The sequence below is a fragment of the Xenopus laevis genome, chromosome 5L (assembly GCF_017654675.1).
Source record: "Xenopus laevis strain J_2021 chromosome 5L, Xenopus_laevis_v10.1, whole genome shotgun sequence".
In the NCBI taxonomy this organism is placed as follows: Eukaryota; Metazoa; Chordata; class Amphibia; order Anura; family Pipidae; genus Xenopus; species Xenopus laevis.
The window spans coordinates 119,003,794-119,025,148 of NC_054379.1; the positions used below are offsets into that span (position 1 = coordinate 119,003,794).

At 37.4% G+C, this 21,355-nt stretch overlaps 1 protein-coding gene across 2 annotated transcripts in view; it reads left to right on the forward strand.

Moving 5' to 3' along the window:
• Positions 1 to 21,022, forward strand: part of slc7a14.L (solute carrier family 7 member 14 L homeolog) — a 39,964-nt gene extending 18,942 nt beyond the window's left edge. For both annotated transcript variants that reach the window (XM_018263704.2, XM_041563341.1), the window contains 6 exons: positions 5,407 to 5,643; positions 7,205 to 7,419; positions 7,960 to 8,106; positions 8,993 to 9,201; positions 10,280 to 11,157; positions 17,780 to 21,022. In XM_018263704.2, the coding sequence (XP_018119193.1) occupies positions 5,407 to 5,643; positions 7,205 to 7,419; positions 7,960 to 8,106; positions 8,993 to 9,201; positions 10,280 to 11,157; positions 17,780 to 18,096 (2,003 nt within the window). In that variant the 3' untranslated portion in view covers positions 18,097 to 21,022. The remainder of the gene's footprint in view (positions 1 to 5,406; positions 5,644 to 7,204; positions 7,420 to 7,959; positions 8,107 to 8,992; positions 9,202 to 10,279; positions 11,158 to 17,779) is intronic.
• The last annotated feature ends 333 nt before the right edge of the window (positions 21,023 to 21,355 follow it).

Consider the following 21,355-nt stretch of genomic DNA (forward strand, 5'->3'; position numbering starts at 1 on the left):
GATAAATATATTAAGGTTCATTTATTTCTGCAAATCAGTAATGGAAAAGGATTTAGGAATAACAGGCGATACTAACCTTAGTTGCAGATGCTGCACAGGGAAAATGTTAGAATGTCTGAAGAAGGGCATTTGATTTAAGAGATGCAAGGATAATTCTGTCATTGGATAAATCTGTGGGCACATATTGACAAATGTGACACTGAAGTAGACAAAATATTTTCTTAAAGCTATTCAAATTAATTAAAGGAGTAGTTGGTTTAATGTACTTGATAAAAGGCCTGAAAAACTGCTTCTTAGGAAAGAGAAAGCTGGGAAGGGATATAATCAACATATACAGATAAATTATGATATATGAAAAGTCAGTATGAAAGGGGATGACCCCTCTGCACCCTTCAGCAAGTCATCAAATCTGTCAGAGCCTTAAGGTGGCCATAGACGTAAAGATCCGCTTGTTTGGCTCCATCGCCAAACAAGCCGATCTTTCCCTGATATGCCACTAACGGGCATGGCTATATCGGGTATAATCTGAACGTTTGGCCCTATGGCCGAATGATCGGGTTACTATGAGAGCGCAATGGGCTCCGGCGGGACGGTCGGGACAAAATCAAACCTGTCCGACCGACCGATCTAAGCCGGACGAAAAATGTTGGGACTCTCCACACGGTCCGAAAATAGCACGAATCCTCGATTCGTACGATAGGATGTTTGCGTCTATGGCCACCTTTAGTCGTAAAGATTTTAATCTCTGTGGGGGAGGGGCTCATTGTGACCAGAAAATAAGGATAAAAGGCTGTTTTCAGTAATTTGAGTAATTAACAGTACTTTAGACCTTACTTTAATTTCTCACTTCTCAATCATTAATACAATCAAAACCAGTCCCAGTGCCAAGTCATGTGGATCAGTGCTCCATTTAGAGAATGAGCCCAAACTTTATATTTTAATTAAAGGGGTGGTTCACCCATTAAGTTAACTGTTAGCATTTTGTAGAGTGTCTAATTCTAAGCAACTCTTTAATTGGTCTTCATGATTTATTGTTAATGTTTTTTTAATTATTTGCCTTCTACTTTTGACTCTTTCCAGCTGGGGGTCACTGACCTCATCTTAAAAATGAATGCTTTGTAAGGCTACAAATGTATTGTTATTGCTACTTTTCATTACTCATCTTTCTAATTAGGCCTCTTCTATCCATATTCCAGTCTCTTAGTCAAATCAGTGCATGGTTGCTAGGGTAATTTACAAACTGGAGAGCTGCTGACTACAAAGCTAAAAAATATTAAAAATTGAAAGCTAATTGCAAATTGTCTCAGAATATCACCCTCTAGTCCTAATCATAACATCCATCTCCAGCTGGTAAAAGTTTAGGCAGATCAGATAGGGATTACAGGGAGGCATCCGTGTTCTCCAATATCTGTTCCAGAGAAAAGACATGTTGGGTTATGTAATAAAAGGCACTAAGTCTGCCCAGGTGCAGTAACCCATAGCAACCAATCAGCAGGTAGCATTTACTGGTCACCTGTTTAAAAGCAAACATCTTATTGGTTGTTATGGGTTACTGCTCCTGGGCAAACTTAGTGCCTTGTATTACATATAGGGGATGGTGTTGTGATACCTTAGGGGGTGGGTTTCCATCTTTGCTAAGGGTGCTAAAGCTTTTTGACCCAGATCTGGCCAAGCCTGTATCTTAACATACCAGATATTAAGAGTGAAATGCATTTGCAGTACCTGTACATCCTAAATCATTAGACCAGAATATTTCTGCTTTGAGATTGTTTGACAGATTGTTTATACATTATAAACTTGGAAAATCATTAACTCACTAAGTAAGTTGCCATCTAAGATTTGAAAGCCTGCTGCTTTGGCTCTCTGAGCCAATGTTATTCACACTTACACATATGTTAGAAATGCCTGCTTTTATATCTGTGAGAATGAGGAGCCTCAGATTTATGTTGCCAGACAGATGGAGCTCAAGGCATGTGAATTGAGTTAGAGGACTACTTCCAAAAAAATCTTTACTTTTTAGTACATAGTTAACAAAACTGCTCTGCGACTCAAATTCACCACCCAACTCACTAAAATGTGTGTTGATGAATATCCAAGGCAACAGCACACCAAAGAAAGAGTTGAAGCTCATTTACTAAAACCTTGACTAAACCTTGCAGTAAACATAGCGATCAATCAGAAAAGTGTTTCCATTATTCTTCCTGTCATAGATGAATCAAAGCTAATTACTGATTGGTAGTTATTTGGCCAGAATTAGTAAACAAAGAAATCATGCCACACTCTGTGCAGGGGTACTTTAATAAAGGGTCAAAAGGGGCTATGCCCAGGGCCTACTGTTTCTCTATTAACTTTTCCCACAATGGCCAGTAGCAGTCTCACGTATACTCGCCCTGCCTGCTGTCCATCTTGACTCACGGTTCAATCTGACTGTCTCTTCACTTCAAATGCACACTCCTGTCTCTCTGCCTTCTGTCCTATCTGTCATTAGCCCTACATTTTAGCCCACCCCAAGTAATTAGTCCTTCCAATTAGAGACAGGGAGAATGATTGACATCCGGTGAAAGCAAAATGGGAACAAGGACAGAGTGAGGGGGGCAGTCAGTTCACTGCTTATATTTATATTGTGCACATGTGCTTTTACAGAGAGGATGCATCACTAATACTAAATGGCCCGTTCTACTTTACAACCCTTACCTGCCTGTGTCTGGTACGCTTCTCTGCTCTATCTACAATAAGTCTAGCAATACACACATGCAATATCATAATATTGGGTTTCCTTGGGTTTATAACTAAAATTTTAGGGGAGATGGTGGGGGGATGTGTTGTCTACAGACGGTGACTGTGAGAGGCAGGGCACACCAAGGCCTTAAACCCTCCTGACTGTGAAGGAAGTATGGTTTCTATACTATGAAAAAAAATTCTGTAATTGCATAAAATATTGTGTTTGTGTCAAATGGTTTGGGTAGAAGGATTTCTACTTGAGTAGCTGGAACAAAACCAAATGAGACCAAAGCTTACTAGGAGAGCGAATAATCTAGTATTTCAGTATGAAAATATTTTCTTTCAAGGCCAGCTATTGTTTGCAGATTTGTAGTTTAGTGTGTGGGAGAAGCAACACAAAGATGCTCATGGTCACACTGTACCATGTGTCATCACATCAGTCTCTAGGCAACCCAGTGAGCAGTAAGATCTGTCTCCAAATGTTGCAGATTTCCTGCCTGATACAACTGCTCTTAGTCAGCCAATCATTTTAATTGAAGCTTAAACATATCGCTTCCCTTTTCTAATAATTACAGATTTAATTTATAATTGGTAGCAGAACAGAAGCTGTGTTTTAAAACCACTGCTTAGAAGTCATCTAGAGGGTTGGACAAACTTGGCTTTTCTTTTCCACAGTGGACCAGACTCGAGATGTATAGTAGCCGTTTGCTTACAGTCAGCAAATAGTTTTAATAAGTCTATTGCAGTTACTTAATATTGGATGAGTATAAAAAGAATTAAATGTGAATGATATAGCAGCTGTTAAAGGCAGACTGGTTAGTGCATAAGATAGAATGGAGAAAGCTGAGGATGGGGAAAATGAATGAAGGAAGGAAAGGTGGGAAACACTGGGTAATGTAGAAGTCAGGCAGGAAAAATGTGAAGAGATTGAGATCAAATGTTTGGGCACAGCATTACTCATACAAGTGACTGTATTTGTACAAGAACTTCCAGATGGTGCCGGAGGTGAACAATAGTGAACAACAGGCTGATAGAGAACAATGGCAAAAGTATTTTTCAGAGAAGGCACCCTGCCTGTCACAAAACAATGGGGAGTCCAATTTAGGTATTCATCCCTCTTTACTTTTATATATCTATATATATGTATATATATATATATGTATATATATATATATATGTATATATATATATATATATATATATATATATATATATATATATATATGTCCAGTGCACTTGCTCTAAAAACAGGAGGGGTAGTGACCTACATGCTAATACCCCCACCTCCCCATTCCATCCCATTCTATTGCTAGCACTAGTCTTAGTTCTGCTTGTAATAATATATTGTATCAGTTCTATTATATCTGGAAATGTTAATATGTGCACAGTTGTACCAATGCAAATCACTGGTTAAGTGGAATCTTATTTTAGTGTTCACAACATAATACGAATATGACAGGCCATATTTCAAGTCCTTTTTAAAACACATTTGATGCTCAAAATGTGTTGTACGGACTACTTGCACCCACTGTGATTCAGCCTTTGCCCTGTTTCCCCTTTCTTGCAGGATCTCCAGAGGGGAATTTGGTTGCCAGGGACTTGGAAACTAGGCACAGCTATAAAGGAGAAGTTTAGTATTACTTGCAAGTTTTATTATTTATTTTGTATGGTTATTGAAATACCGTAGCAACCCCAGAAAAAATAGTGTAAAATCCAGGAGAATGTAAAATCAGGGAAATGCATTATATATTATGTATTGATGGGTAAACTTAAAATCAGGTGGTGTAAAGTTGAAGTTTTATTGTACTGGCCGTCCTATTCTGTTTCTTTCCATCCTGAACCTAAAAATGCTCTATGGTCGGGGGGGGTCACTAACCCTAGCAACCAAGAAAACAGATTGCCTGTAAGGCTTTTCATGCCTCTACTTTTCATCTTGTATTTTGATTTTAAATCTGCTCTTTGGTTGCTAGCATAATAAACAATTAGCAGCTAGATCAATTAAAGTCAAAACCTGAGAGCTGCAGTACAACAAAAAGACAGGAAAGCACAAAATTCAAAACTGAAGAGCAGTTGAATAAGTTTCAGCTGGTAAGGATGTGAGAATATTAGTTGCTGCTTTATAATTCTGAATTCTGCACAGAAATTTGAAGTTAGTTCTTAATATCCCTATAATGTTCTGTAAGTGAACTACCTAATTCATGCAATCGAACTCCAGATCTGCAATATTACAGTCACCAGGTGACCCTCAGCTATTGTTTCCCCTTGAGCAGCACTGGAAGACTTGACGTCAATGTGTATTTCTCAGACTTGCAGTAACAGCATTAAACTGTGCCAAGCTTATGCTTTATCTGCACAGCCATTCATTTTATTTGTGAACAACACTGCCTGGCTCCACATCAGACAGTGACGATGGCTGGCGCCATATGGCTGTTTTGTGATACTTGCGCATTTCTGTAATAATGAAATAAGAACTATTTGTAGCGTAAGTAGTTACAGATCATTAGGGTAGACCCAGTTACAGTTTAACACATAGAACAGGGATGTGGGGATATGATACAGCATCAATCAATCATCCCGGAGCTGTCATTTGTTTACAGCATATGTACAGAAAGATGGTGCAGTTAGTAAAATGTTTACATTCATTGTGTCAGAGTTCAGTGTTTATATCTGTTTTTGTCTCTGTAGGTGTTTGCTATGCTGAATTTGGAGTGCGTGTACCGAAAACCTCAGGCTCTGCTTACACATATAGCTATGTGACTGTGGGAGAATTTGTGGCTTTCTTCATTGGATGGAATTTATTATTAGAATATCTCATTGGCACAGCATCAGGAGCCAGTGCTCTGAGCAGCATGTTTGATTCCCTGGCCAATTATACTATCAGCCATTGGATGATTGACAATGTGGGAACATTAAATGGATTGGGTAAGGAAACCTTTGATCATTTTCTTTTCCCAGGCTTCTTATGCTCTTCTAGTCTCATTCTTTCCATGTAGTAAATAAAAACAAGAATGCTATATAAATCAAGAGCTCCTACTTTCAGCAGTTCAATGGCAGCTGAAGGCTGTTGGGGGGTTGTAGCTCAATAAGAGTTACAAGTTAGTTATGTTTTTCCCTCCAGACTCCCCACTGAAGCCCACTAATCTTTAAGTCTGGTCCTGCTTGACAAGCAAGATTTGCGTATTACACATTCTTTATGATTTATGAATCAAAATACCTTAGAGCAGGGATCCCCAACCAGTGGCTCATGAGCAACATCTTGTTCACCACCCTTTGATGTTGCTGCCAGTTGTCTCAAAGCAGGTGCTTATCTTTGAATGATGACTTGCCAGCAAGTTTTGGTTGCATAAAATCAAAAAGTTCCAACAAACAGAGCCTCCAGTAGGCAGATAGTCCTTATAGTCCTTTTTATATTTGAATGTGACTCACGCTTAAAAAAGGTTAGGGACCCATGCCTTAGAGTCTCAAGAGTCTATAGAGCTGCTATAGTGCTAGCCAGTAGTAAATGATGGCATAATAAGGGCGATAAGCATCTGTTAGTGAAAATGCCATGATCTCAATGGTACATTCTGCATATACTGTATAATTAAATCCCATCTGTTTTTCAGTAATGTATGGGAGTCAGTCTTTCTCTGTGCATAAAACACTGAATATATAATTGGTCTCTGTTTAATATGTCTCTGGTTAATGCAACTGCAAAACCAACTATATGTTCAGGGAAACTTCTTCCTTGAACAGCACGCTCCAAATAGTCATTCCTCATTAATCATTACAACTGGTCTATTAGGCATTATAAATAAAAATTTAATATAAGCTTCATCATACTGAAATAAGACACTTTCTAAATGCAATCAATTAAATGTTTTGCTTTGTTTCTGAAATAATCAAGTTTATCTTCCTACCCTCTCTCAGCATCTGTTTCTCTTCATTCTGTCTTCTTGCAGCAGTTGGGTGTCAGATATTCATTGACAGATCCAATATATCTTCCCTTCCTTGCAGATGAATTAGAACTCACTCAAATAACTGATTCCAGTACAAACAAAATCTAACAAAATAACTGCTTTTTGTACAAATCCTGCATGTAGAGAGACATGATGTCTGGTGATTTAAATAGGGTGAGCTCTAATACATGTTCTAGGCAAAAGGAACCCCCTTATAACATATATTGGATTTAACTGTTAATGAATATCTGACACCCAACTCCTGCAAGATGAGAGAATAAGGAGAAACAGATGCTGAGAGAGGGATAGTGAAGATGAACTTGATTACTTCAGAAAAGGTACAGAATTTTTAATTGATTATAATTAGAAAAAGTCTTATTTCAATATGCTGAAGCTTATATAAAATTTAAATTTTTGCGATAGTTCCCCTTTAAGAAGAGAATGTGTAGCTTATGAAACTTGATTGTTGTTGTTGTTGCTGCTGAAAGGCCTCATACAGTTTGTTGCGCATTATATGTTACTCCATTTTTCTCTTTTTTTTCTAGGCAAAGGAGAAGATTCCTATCCAGATTTTATAGCTTTGGTTATTGCTATCATCGTGACTATAATTGTAGCTCTTGGAGTGAAAAACTCAGTTGGATTTAATAATGTACTCAATGTTATTAACTTCTTGGTGTGGATCTTTATCATGATAGCCGGTCTTTTTTATGTGAATGGAAAGAACTGGTCTGGAGATTTTCTCCCCTATGGATGGTCTGGGGTAGGTGCTTTGTAATATTTTGATGGATATAACAATCACTTGACAATAAAATTAAATTAACAGTTATTTATTCTTGATAACAATGTTTTTATTTCTGTAATATGCTACTGTTACACAGTCTATACAACACAAGCATTTTGTATTGGTGGCTCCCATGAATGAAGGTGTGCAAAAGGGGCTTTAAGGCTATGTATCATTCTGCTTATCTATGAGGAAGGTATTCCATATTGGAGTATTTTCCATGGGCTGCCCTTGTGTGTCCAAAAAGACATTCAGAAAATGCCCTTGGCAGCTGCTGACACAAGCAGGCAGGCAGGCAGTGCAGTTTCTGATGTTCCTATTATTTCTTTGGGACAGCCCGGGTCACTCCTCATGGTCAATGGCAGATTTATCCCACATCAATATCAAACACAACAGTAATAATCTGACCTCTACACTTCTGTTTCCTGGTTTATTATTGCATTTCTGTGTATGGCTACTTAATACTATTATTAAATAGCTTATCGGTATCTGTTCATAGAATAGTTTTGTGTCTTACAGGTGATGACAGGCGCAGCAACCTGCTTCTATGCCTTTATTGGCTTTGATATCATCGCTACCACAGGGGAAGAAGCCAAGAGTCCAAACACCTCTATCCCATATGCCATTACTGCTTCTTTAATCACCTGTTTGACTGCTTATGTGTCTGTAAGTATTGCACACTATTCCAGCTTTACAGTTGATATGTATCATAACAGATGCAATTGATGCAATCCCATTTATGATCTGAGATTTATTAAATTAATTTTAATTAAAGGGTTGGGCAATGTGCAAAGTACAAAAGACATGTTTTTGACTCAAAATGCTCCCTGCCATCTTGCATTGTAACCAAGGCTGCTATGAACAACTATTTTGCCATTCGGCATGGATTGTTAATAGTAGTGATGCACCAAATTCAGGATTCGGTTGGGGATTCGGCCACTATTCTGCTTTTTCCAGCACGATTCATATTAGACTGAATCTAAGTGCCGGGCCCAACTGAATCCGAATACAAAAAATCACGAATACAAAAAAATCACGTGACTTTTCGTCACACAAACAAGAAAGTCAATAATTTTTTACTCTCTTTCCCCCTTCATTTCCCTAATTTACATATGCAAATTATGGGTCTGACTTATTTTGGTATTCGGTTTCGGAATTTGGCCGAATTCTAAAATAGTGGATTCGGTGCATCCCTAGTAAATAGTTTCACCTGGCTATAAATGCAATTTTGGCAGGTACAAGTTGCAGCCACCGTGGAAGAGATGGCTTTTGTAGTGCATCTGTGAATGCCCGACCTGCCGTCTTTATTAACCTTTATTATATATTGTAAGTCCTGGAAGTACTCTCTAGTGTTTCTTTAGAATGTTGCAACCTGCTTTGCTCCCTGTGGAGTGCAAGGTATAATCTTGTAAATAACAGCTTAAAGAAATGCCGCTTGACCACTTATTCCTGTAATTTATTTTACAACCACTGATTTCTGCTTGACATTACAATCTAGCTATTAAAGCAACATGATATTTAGCATGAACAGTACAACTTTGATTTATTCCAGGTGAGTGTTATATTAACATTGACAGTGCCATACAACATGATCGACACAGAATCCCCGCTGATGGAAATGTTTGTAGTTCACGGATTTTTTGCTGCAAAATATGTTGTTGCTGTTGGATCTGTCGCAGGACTCACTGTGAGTCTATTTGGCTCACTGTTCCCTATGCCGAGGGTCATTTATGCAATGGCTGGTGACGGGCTTTTGTTCAGGTGAGTCCCTGCTCTATGAAACCATCAATAACAAGCCTAACGTGATTAAAATATGATTGTCAAGTGTTCTCAATCATTAGAAAAAATTGTGGAATTTAAGCATTAATTAGAAAAATGGTTTTCTAAAAATGCAACCACAAACAATTCCACTATACTGTAGATAGTATTCCAGATACAATTTCAAGGCACAGTTCAAGTAAATACTGCATTTGCATGGGAATTGGTAAGGAAAGAAAAAGGAGCAAAAATGAAAATGAAACTTGGGAAGAGAATAAAAGAGAATTCACAAAGCAAGAGGACCAGGCATAGGATAAAGTAATTAGAGATGTCTGAATGAATTAGCTACATGCAACTCCAGATTTCCAGAAACGTGCCCATTTAATTGGATTCGTGAGCTGGTCTTATTCTTAAACAGGTGGTTCATTTTTAAATTAACTTTTATTATGTCATAAAATGGCTAATGCTAAGCAACCTTTCAATTGGTCTTCATTTTGTTTCTTTTTTATAGTTTTTGAATTATTTGCCTTCTTCTTCTGACTCTTTCCAGCTTTCAAATGGGGGTCACTGGCCACATCTAAAAACAAATGCTCTGTAAGGCTACAAGTGTATTGCTATTTTTCATTACTCCTCTTTCTATTCAGGCCCTCTCCTTATCATATTCCAGTCTCTTATTCAGTGCATGGTTGCTAGGATTATTTGGACCAACCAGATTGCAGAAAATACAAACCAGATAGCTGCTGACTAAAAAGCTAACAAATCAGAAACTACAAATAATAAAAAAATGAAACTAATTGAAACTTGTCTCAGAATATCACTCTCTACATCATACTAACAGTTAATTTAAAAGTGGACAACCCCTTTAAGTAGTGAAGTTGAAACCTCACCCTGTGCAAAACTCCAGTTACTCTTTGTTCTGAGTAATTTTTGTTTAAGGAGGACATGCATGCAGCATTTTTTAGGCTTTACGTAAGATGTCTAACTTTGGCAAGTCATAGCTAATGTACCTTTCATTAAATTTTACAATACACATTTCTAGCTCCTTTGCCATTAACGTGTGACAATTATTTCGTTTTTTTAGGTTTTTGGCCCATGTCAGTTCCTATACAGAAACTCCAGTCGTGGCCTGTGTTGTCTCAGGATTCCTTGCAGGCGTTCTGGCTTTGTTAGTGAGCCTTCGTGATCTGATAGAAATGATGTCAATAGGAACTCTATTAGCATATACACTGGTGTCTGTTTGTGTCCTACTACTGCGTTACCAGCCCGAGAGTGACATTGATGGCTTTGTTAAATTTATCTCAGAAGAGAACACCAAAAAGAAGGAAGGAATCCTGGCAGAGTGTGAGAAGGATGCATGTTCTCCTATGAGTGATGGAGAGGAATTCAGTAGCCCAGCCACAAATACCTGTGGTGCAAAGAATCTGCCTTCTCTCGGAGACAATGAAATGCTTATTGGCAAATCAGATAAGTCCCACTACAATATAAACCACCCCAATTACGGCACAGTTGATATGACACCCGGAATTGAAGCAGATGGGTCAGAAAATATGTACCTTTTTAAACTAAAGAAATTTATAGGCCCGCGATATTATACCTTACGAATCCGTCTTGGTTTGCCTGGAAAAATGGATCGGCCAACTGTTGCAACTGGCCGTACAGTCACCATATGTGTCATGCTGCTTTTCCTTCTCATATTAATCTTCTGTTCATTTATTATATTTGCTGCTGACTATATCTATGAACAAACATGGTGGGCTATTGTCCTGGTTGTCTCAATGGTCCTGCTGCTCGTTGCCTTGGTGTTTGTAATCCTTCAACAGCCAGAAAACCCCAAAAAGCTGCCATATATGGCACCATGTGTCCCTTTTGTCCCTGCTTTTGCCATGCTGGTAAATGTGTATCTCATGCTGAAACTGTCATCAATTACATGGATTCGCTTTGCTATCTGGTGTTTTGTTGGTAAGTTTTTCTTTTTTAATTCATTATTATATTCTTTTGGCATGCTTTACTAAGATAAGAAATATAATTCAGCCTTAAAGGGACAACATTTTAAAAAATGCGCAATTTTGGTTGCGTGTGAGTACAATTGAGTTTGTTATTGACTCTAAAAATGCACTATAGATGCCACCTTTTAAAAAAATATACTCAACACTATACAGAGTGAAAATGCATACTTAGTGCTGAAATTCTGAAATTCACTTTGTGTTAGTGCTGCCAGGGCACAGAGAAGGGCATGGCTACATAAATGACCCCCTAGTAACTTTGTCCAGGTGCAGTAACTTATTGCAACCAATCAGCTGGTAGCATTTACTAGTCACCATTTATTGGTTCCCATGGATTACTGCCCCGGGTAAATGTTGAATTAGTTAATCATAGTAAAGTCTTATTCAGGTTTTAATAGTTTACTTTTTGTTTCTCTTTCAGTACAGATGTTTCTGTGTTTTGTTTCTGTTTTCGAATGAAGGGCATCATTGTTGACAATAATGAGTTAAAATCCATGCCTGTTTAGAAAAAATATTTCCACTTGACCTGTTATCTCTAAACAACACCGGTTTATGTTTACCGTGTCCTCTGTATTGTGTTGTAGTCTCTTATCTTCTTAAATTTCAGGTGCCTCTTTTAGGTCTGTGATTATCTAGGACTCACATTTTTGTGGACCAGGTTTACTGTAGTGATGCTGAAAGACTTAGTGGGGCCCTGGGTTTTACAGACTCAGAGCTGTATGCAAGATGAGACTATAACTGATTTTGGCAATTTGCATTGGACAATTAGTAATGGAGATCTGATAGCTAGCTTCTTCTTGCCGTTTTATTGAAACCTCCTTGTTGTTCCTTTAATTGACTGGTACTGTCCCGGGGCATTATTATCTGGGGGGACTTTTGGACACTTTCCATTTACCATTCTCACTGGATTTTAGTTGGAGCATATATAATGAAAATATGGGGTTCCTTATAACAATTGTTCCCTTATTCGCATAAAGAATAATAAGCTTTGCAAATGGTATTCAATTACCATTTTCATTTGCAGTTTTTAAACTTCTCAGTGCCTTAAAGGAAAACTATACCCCAAAATGAACACTTAAGCAACAGATAGTTTACATCATATTAAGTGGCATATTAAAGAATCTTACCAAACTGGAATATATATTTAAGTAAATATTGCCCTTTTACATCTCTTGCCTTGAACCACCATTTCGTGATGGTCTCTGTGCTGCCTCAGAGATCACCTGACCAGAAATACTACAGCTTTAACTCTAACAGAAAGAAGTGTGGAAGCAAAAGACAGAACTCTGTCTGTTAATTGGCTCATGTGACCTACCTGTGACCTAACAAGTATGGTTTGTTGGTATGTTTGTGTGCACAGTGAATTGTACATTCCTAGGGGGCAGCCCTTGTTTTTTAAAATGTCAGTTTTCTATTTATGATTACCCAATTACTTGAAAATGGTTAATTTACATGAAGCAGGGGTTTTACATATGAGCTGATTTATGCAATATATTTTTAAAGAGACCTACATTGTTTTGGGGGTATAGTTTTCCTTTAATCCAAAAAACAGCGATGTGGCTTAGATGCAACATACATTAATCAGTATGCCAATCCATTACAGCTTCTCCTCTTGCTACTGCACTTCTATTAACCCACTTTTTTAGAGTAGTGCTTTTGCTTCCAGGTTACAGTTCTACACTTAGGACTCTATAGAATGGTACAGTGAGAGTACTTGCAAATTTGGTGGAACGAATCACTTTGGTCACTATTCATATAAGGTTTATGAAAATAATTGATATAAAAAAAATGGTCTGTAATTTAAATAACAGAACACAAGCTTTGCTTTCACCAGGGGATCCACACTCTGCAGATACAACCCTCTTCTCTGATCCCAGCCCTGGCTAGCTCAGGCCAAAAAGGCCCCCGAGCAAACACTTTTAGGCCACATGCTGCATATACCCGTTAGATCCTGCTAACACATTATTATTGTATAATGTATTATCAGAAATCTTGTCGAAATGCAACAGCTATGTACTATATCCTGACATGGTCACTGTGCAACAAAGTGCAACACTAGATGATTCTATAAAGTAGGACCTTTACTTTTCTGGCTTCATTTAAAAAAGGCACAGTGTTTGCTGGGTACAATATGTCATAGCAACGCCATCTTCCATTTTAAGCAATGTCAATTTTTTTCCTCTTTAATGATAACAGAGTGCCTTGTACTTTATGGTAACTAAGCTTCATAAATCCATATTGGTGGCACAGCAATCCTAATGGGTGTATTTAATGTTTAATGATTTATAGCAGACTTAAGCTATGGATTTGTTTCCATATATTTGCACAACAGGTTAAATATAAATTCTTGGTTCTGAATCTGAGATGTTTTCTTTCTGCTGTAAATAATCAGCAAGGCATATATCATGCTACATCAAAGGATGGCGAATGTATGAAAGCAATTAAAATGTTTTCCTTAATAGTATTGATATGCTTGTAATATCAACAGGTTAAATGGAACTGTTTGATGAGCCCCTCAGCCTGTCACAGCAGAAAGTTACAGTATTAATTGAGCCTGTGTATGGCAGGACTCCCCATGACAGGATATGCTGGAGAGTCATGAAAATTTTATGAGTAGAACTATACACATTCACCATCTGGCTCTGTAAGTCCGGAGGCTTCTATCCATATCAAGAGATTCCTGTAACACTTGTCATGCATTTTTTATAGGTGGAGCGGTCGGTAAGAAAATAAATTAGCATCACAAATAGTGTGAAATCTTGCTCATAAGTACTAATTTAATGGAAAATATAGTCTAGGGGCTTGTGTACAAGCAGATGTAAGACCAAAAATGCACATATTTATGATAAAGGAGAATGGGAAGGAGTTGCCAAATAAGATTATTAAGTTATTCAGGTTCATTTCCTTGCACAGTTGAGCAGTTCAGAGACAGGACAAGTTGCACAGGATCTTTCATTCCATGCACATTTAGAAACCTGATGCAGAAGAAAATGACTTTGGCAACGCTGCCTAATAAAAGCCCAAGGGTCTGATTCCCATAACAAGGGGTGACATTGCTGGGTCAGAGAGCATCTAAATGTAACATGTCATTATTGGTAGGAAACAAAAGATGAATAATGGAATACAGAAGAACATTATAATCAAGTACAGTTAAAGGAAGTTATATTGCTGGTTAGAAGGCACATTGTCTTAATGATACCTCCACTATATTTTCACTTTTATACACATCTCCAAAAATCTGTGTTGTACATAAGCACACACAAAAATAATTTTAGGAAAGGAGCACTTACTGGGCTTATAGATTATAACTAGACATTCTCCAGGTCAAAGTTCTAAAGAAGGTTTCATTATGGGTTGAAATGTTAGCCACTGTTTAATGTTGCTGGCTTACTTTTTGCAGTCCAGTGAGTGTACTTTTTGCTACGAGGAGACCAGGTCAGTAAAAACTAGCATTAAAAATGCAATATCTTTAACATGCTGCTTAATAAATATATGTATGTCAGTATATTCCCCTTGAAAGTAACTTTGTCACAAATCACAACTTTTTTGGTGTTTGGTGTTGAGATTGGTAAGAAAAAATGTGCTTTTCAGGTATGGAAATTAGCTGGGAGGGCTGAAACTTTTATCAGGTATCATGAGGCCAATAAAGCATACAAAAAAAAACAAAAAAACTAACAGACAAGCTAAAATATAGATGGAAAAAGGTATTCAAGAAAGTAGTCAAATTAATCCAAAATTATTTTATTAATATGTAAATATAGGCATAGGATATGTTATCCGGAAACCCGTTATCCAGAAAATTCCAAATTACAAGAAGTCTATCTCCCATAGACTAAATTTTAAGCAAATAATTACAATTTTTAAAAATGATTTCCCTTCAGTACCTTATACTTAATCCCAGCTAAGATAGGGTTTGCACAATGCTATGCGGCAAAATGCACAGCAGTGGTCAGTTCTGAATGGGAGGCAAAAAGGAATGACAGTACCGAGTGCAACTATATTTACTGTAAGTGTGTGGCGCTTTAATTAAAATGGTTTTCGACTCAACACAACTGCAGGGAAAATCACAAGTTGTCCATTACGTCTGTGCATGTAAATGCCCTTAGAACATGTAAAGGTAAACAAAGCTCCAGGACCAATGGTATTTATCCAAGGGTACTAAACTAGCTCTATGATTGCCAAACTTCTTGACTTAATTTTTTTTTTTAACTTCTGGCATGGTGCAGAGAGACTGTGAATTACTTATGTGGTGCCACTATTCAAAAAAGGATCCCATTCTTTGCATTAAAACTATAGGCATGTTAGTTTGACAGCAGTGGTACAAGATCACTATAGGGTGAGTTTTCACCTGCGAAGGCTTTGCCACACTTCACGCCACTTTGCCAGGCACAAATTTGATACCTATGCCTATTATTAAGTGTCCCTAGTGACACGAAACGCATCAGGCAAGAGATGATTGTATAAATATAGTATCCATTTTTTTATCTACAAACCTTTGGTCTGATCTACACGTGAGTTACCAGTGTGCCCTGCACTAACATTTATTCTTTGCACAAATTTGATACCACTATGCTAATTCACCAAAATTTGAAGTTGCTTCTCTGTTTGTAAATTTACGAATTGGACCAGGGTTGTTAGTGGAGTACCACAGGGGTCTGTCCTTGGCACTATGCCGTTTAGCTTGTTTATTAATGACCTGGAGGTGCTCATTGAAAGCAGTCTCCATTTTTTCTGAGACTAAATTGTGCAAACCTATTCAGGATGCTGCCACTTTGCAGAGCAATTTGACTAAACTGGAAAACTAGGCAGCAAATTGGAAAATGAGGTTCAATGTTGAAAGTTATGCACATTGGTACAAGTAAGTAAGTTTGAGTATATGCTAAATGGTAGTGTGCTAGGGGTTTCCTTAATTGAAAAAGGAACTAAAATGTTCTGAAAGCTTTCTATGATTATATTAGTTAGCCAATAAAGTATGACCTTTATACCACTTTAGTTATTTTTTTTATTAGAAAAGGGTTGCCCTGTAACATTTTTACTGGCTAACACGGTACAGCAACTTTACCTTAATTGAGAAGGATCTGGGAATTTTTGTGAGGTTGTGGAATGTTCTTCTGGGTAATGTTGTGATGGTGGATTCTAGTTGCTTGGATGATTTGTTGAACAAGCATAATATACAAGACTAACAGTTAGTATATTTGGATATATAGTTATGTATATGAGGTCTGTATATATATATATATATATATATATATATATATATATATATATATATATATATATATATATATATATATATATACACACAGTGTTTGTACTGGGTTTCATTTGGAGTGGTTGAACTTGATGGCCTTTTTCCCCAATCCAACTTAACTTGAGAAGAGTGCTGCCATGTTGGTAATTTTCTATACAGAAATCTTTTTTACATACCCCCCCCAATGGATGACTTCCAACAGTTTCATTAATTTTTGACACTAATAATAGCTTATAGTGGCACTACAAATAAAGTGAGCATAGTTGTGTGGGTATGTTAAAATGTTAAAACTGGACACATGCTTAGAGGTATAGAAATAGACCTACAACCCAGAGCAAACCATTCACATGAGTTTGTTTATTCTCCTTGTGCTTTTTTCAGTTTCTTCTCACACTACAAAACCAGACAAGCAGGTGCATTGGATCCAGATCAAATTTGCCATAGTTTGTGTGGGAATGTAAAAGGGACTTTAGACACTGATGTATAAATCAAGAATATTAATATTATTCTGACAATATTCCTATTTATCTCATAACAGACACTTTCTTGGTGTAATGGGGGAATGTAATTTTGGTCGCTCATGCAAACATTGTTCACAATTCGAATAAATTGTGAACAGTTTTGCCGCTGTGAACACTTTTCCCCTCACGAGACAGTAGGATAGTGATTGCAAATGTTATAGTGCGCAGTGTATGTAATAAAACTTCTTGATGAAAAAGTTGTTACATTTTCTCCAAATGTTTATACCACCTTCAAGCAGGTGTTAAAGGTATACAATGCATAACTGAGATTTGCAATGCAATGAAAGCCTAACGAAGAATATTACATTGCGACATGCACATATATACTCTCAAATTTGTTCTCTTTGCAAATTTTATTGCATTACCCCCAAAGGGCAGGGTATGTAATTAAATTTCGCAATTGCAAAGTCTTTTTTATCAAAAAATAGTTAAAGAAACTCCAAAGCAGGTGTTCACGCTAAACCGTTGCTTAGTGAAAATGCCCAATGTAATATACGCCAGCAACTGATTTTATATTGCGAGCAGTGCTAAAACATTCACAAAGACACCATTTTAAATAACACTTGTGATTTTTAATTACACTCCCCCTTAAGTGTTTCAATGCTGTACATGCTTCTTTTCACAGATCAAGTTTGCCTATATGTATTTTATCACTAAATAATATTTAATCATACTTATTTGCAAAGCCATGAAACAGATCAAGTAATTATTGCAGTCATTAGTGGTCATAATGAAAAACATTTTATGTGTCAACCACTTACCTAATTTGTTGTCTATACCTTAGAATTATTTTTTGTGTCTTACAGGCCTGTTGATTTATTTTGGCTATGGCATGTGGAACAGCACCTTAGAAATCAGCGCCAGAGAAGAGGTTCTCCATCAAAGCACATATCAGCGCTACGATGTTGATGACACCTTCTCTGTGGATGATGGATTCGCCTATCCTTCAGAAGAAAACGCCCAAGACTGGGGTGGCACGGAAACAAAAGACAGCTACTATCAGCAGGACCCAGCAACAGAAGGCAACAGCCAGATGAACAGTAGGCCCAAAAGTAAACGGAAGCACAAACAGGATTCTGATGCACTGATTGCCAACGATGAGTTAGACTATGGAGCAGAATAAATCCAAACCAATTTTGTGCTTCATCTCTATGAATATGACAGCTTCATCAGCTAGAATTTTGCTTGCTTTCCTCATAAACTCTGCTGCTTATGTTATTACGTTGTACGCAAGTGTTCAGTCTGTTGTAATTTTCCTACTTGTTTTATGCATCACTTCCTGTCCTTGAATACAAGTTAAAGGATAACCCTAAGAGTTAGCGTTCACTTATGGTCACAAAAAAAGCATTTTGTGAAATACAAATATTTATACATGTATAGTGTCTTAATCTTTATGTGGAAGATCCGTGGAGTTGCAGCTGACATCTTGTGGCAGTTGAGACTAATTAGAGATTATTTTATTTTTGCATTCCTCATTTTCTGTGCATAGACTATGCCTAGTAAAGAGGACTGTGAGCAAATAGTTTTTCTCACTTTTAAAACAGAGCAAACTATTTTATGGATCTCTAAGTTTGTCATGGTAGGAAACTAATATCTGTATGTGAATTTTACAAAATGCTTTTAGGTGTGTACTGCAACTGTCTCGCCATATGTACACATACAGGTAAATACTGGACATCCCTTACTCAACAACATGGTACACTGTATACAAATGGCTTAGGTTGAGGTCAAGAATTTAGATCCTTTACAAGCCTTGGTCTTTCACTGGAAGAATTATTCCAATCAACCATGTCTAGATGCCTAGTACTTAAAGGAGAACTAAACCCCCCCCTAAAGAGTCCCAATCCACTACACTCCATTGGCCCCCCTCAATGCTTCCTCCCCACATAGTGCATTATTTAAAACAGTGTCCCTGAATGTCATACCAACCTATCCATGAAGAGTAGTGCAGTGGAGCTCATGGGCTCAATATTCTGTACCTTCAGATCCTCTTTTTCCCGTCTACAATTTACGGAACTTTCCAGCGCATGTGCATTAGGTGCAAATATCAGACTAGCTCCAACTGTGCATGAGCAAAAAAGCTTAGTGTCAGTGGTCACTTAGCGAAGGAATCCAAATATACTTAGGATTGCGCCCATGAACTCCGAAGCATTACTCTGTATGGATAGGTTGGTGTGACTTTTTTTAAATAATAGACTATGCAGGGAGAAAGCAGGGAGGGGGCGAATGAAGCGTAGTGGAAGGGGAATTTACCTTTAGAGGGGCTTTAGTTCTCCACTATATTCCTGCTCTACAGGAGTTTCTGTTCTACTTACTGTACCACGTGTTCATAGTCAGGGTGGCAGCATACACCAAAACATAGGGATAACTTATTATCAACAATCTTTTTATCTAGGGGCATACAAGGTTTCCTTTAAAACACGTGTAACTGTGTGTTTGTGTCGTTTGTCTCAGACTGTATTACTCATTGTAAATAATTCACCATATTTATAACTTCTTCTATCATTCACTGTCTTGCAGAGAGTCATTTCCCAGTGTCACTGTTGGCATCACAAAAATCAGATTCAGAATGTGATGAACCTTACATTATGTGCCTCTTCCAGTTGATCCAAAGAAGGTGCCCATGCCTCTATGGAAGTATTTACTACCAAGAGTGTCTTAACATTTGTGTTGGCACAGGAACCAATTAGCGCTGTCTTTAGCAGGGTACAAGAAATATTTGTGGGCGCCCTAGTATAACTGTTGTATGCAGACATAAATTATCGACTTCCATTGCAACCCAAATATTTCTGTATCTTCTTGGTAGTAGCTGCACCTTTGGATAGTGACTAAAACAAGATGGTGAAATTAAACCTTTGTACTACAAATTTCAACAGCCACAGCTAGCCAATAATGTCTATTAGAGGCTGCTGGGAGTTACTGTTCAGTAACAGCTGGAGAAAAAATACATTTTTATATATAGAATATTTTCCTGCATGTTGACAAATGAAAATTTTATAATGGTTCAGAGCATCTTAAATTGTGATTGATGATTTTCCATTAGAGAAAACAAAAACTATATTTCTGATTAAATTGGTAGTTTTTTTTTCTTATTATCAGAAAACCATCAGTAATCTCCTGGTTATCCATAAAGGAACAAGCCATCAGCTCCACAGCTGTGGTTTTCCTACTGCCTTCAGTTAACAAAACTTCTCAGAGGAGATACAGCGTATGCCCTTGAGTGTGCCACACTTTTCTGCCGGTTTCATCATTTAGATTCCCATGTGCTCTTGTTCTAACACTTATTTACACCATTCAGCATGCAGGAACAGCAAATCCAAAGATGCCTTGACTTTTTCATTCCCTTTCCAAAGAAAACAGCAGAATATTCCAATTGCAGTAGGATAAACAAATGGATTTAGATGTTGGACCTCAATCTAATGCACACTTGGTTGGATGAGTACAATCCACTTCTGACAATTGAATTAAACTGGCAAAAGGGGCATATGCCCAAAGTCAGCAAAATGGGGGGGGGGCAGAGTGGCAGCTTTAGACCTTTTGTCTACCTTTCAATGAAACGTCCAACATAAATGGCAAAACCCTTACCATCATTTTAATCAACTGCTAGATCTCTAAAACATCACCATTTAGATTTGTTTTACTTTTTATTTGGACAACGTACCCACGGGTTCTTTCTAAAAAAAAAAAAAAAGCTAGTTTCTTTAGTGGAGACTTTTTTCTTATGGTGTCCTATGCAGAGAAATATAGTGCCAGAACTAGGGGCAGGCAGAGTAGTCAGGTGCCTTGGGCTCAGTTCTTTAAAATATAAGCACCCAAACTATACAAGGTTGGTAAACCCTGATACCCACCTGCACAATCATCCAGCTCTGCCATCACACTTAATATGAACCTAACCCCCAAAAATGGAAAAATCAAAATGTGAAAGGAATATTATTAGGGATCTATTATGTGACCCTGCATGGCTTTGGAACTGTGTGGGTATTTCCAGTTGTCATGAAGCATCCATACATTAAATACACACAAATTAAAGGGGGCATATTGTCATAAAAAATTGTCTCTCCCTTTGCTCACTGCTGAAAACAGTAAAACAAAAACCCAGCTTTTATATAAAAATGATTGAGAATTTCTAATTAAAGTATTTTGCAGACAGGCTTATTTTTAAATGGCGAAAGCAAATTTAATTTTATATTTTTTATATGTCCCCTTTAATACACAATTAGATATCAGCATATGCAAACACAATCAGCACATGATACATGACTTTTAATCCTAGACAATATGAGTGTGTTTACCAAATGGCAAATAAGGCTGTGTTGCTGCTGTAATTCTGCTTGGGTTTGTAGAAATGTGCTATAACATTTATAATCATCCATGTGCCAAAC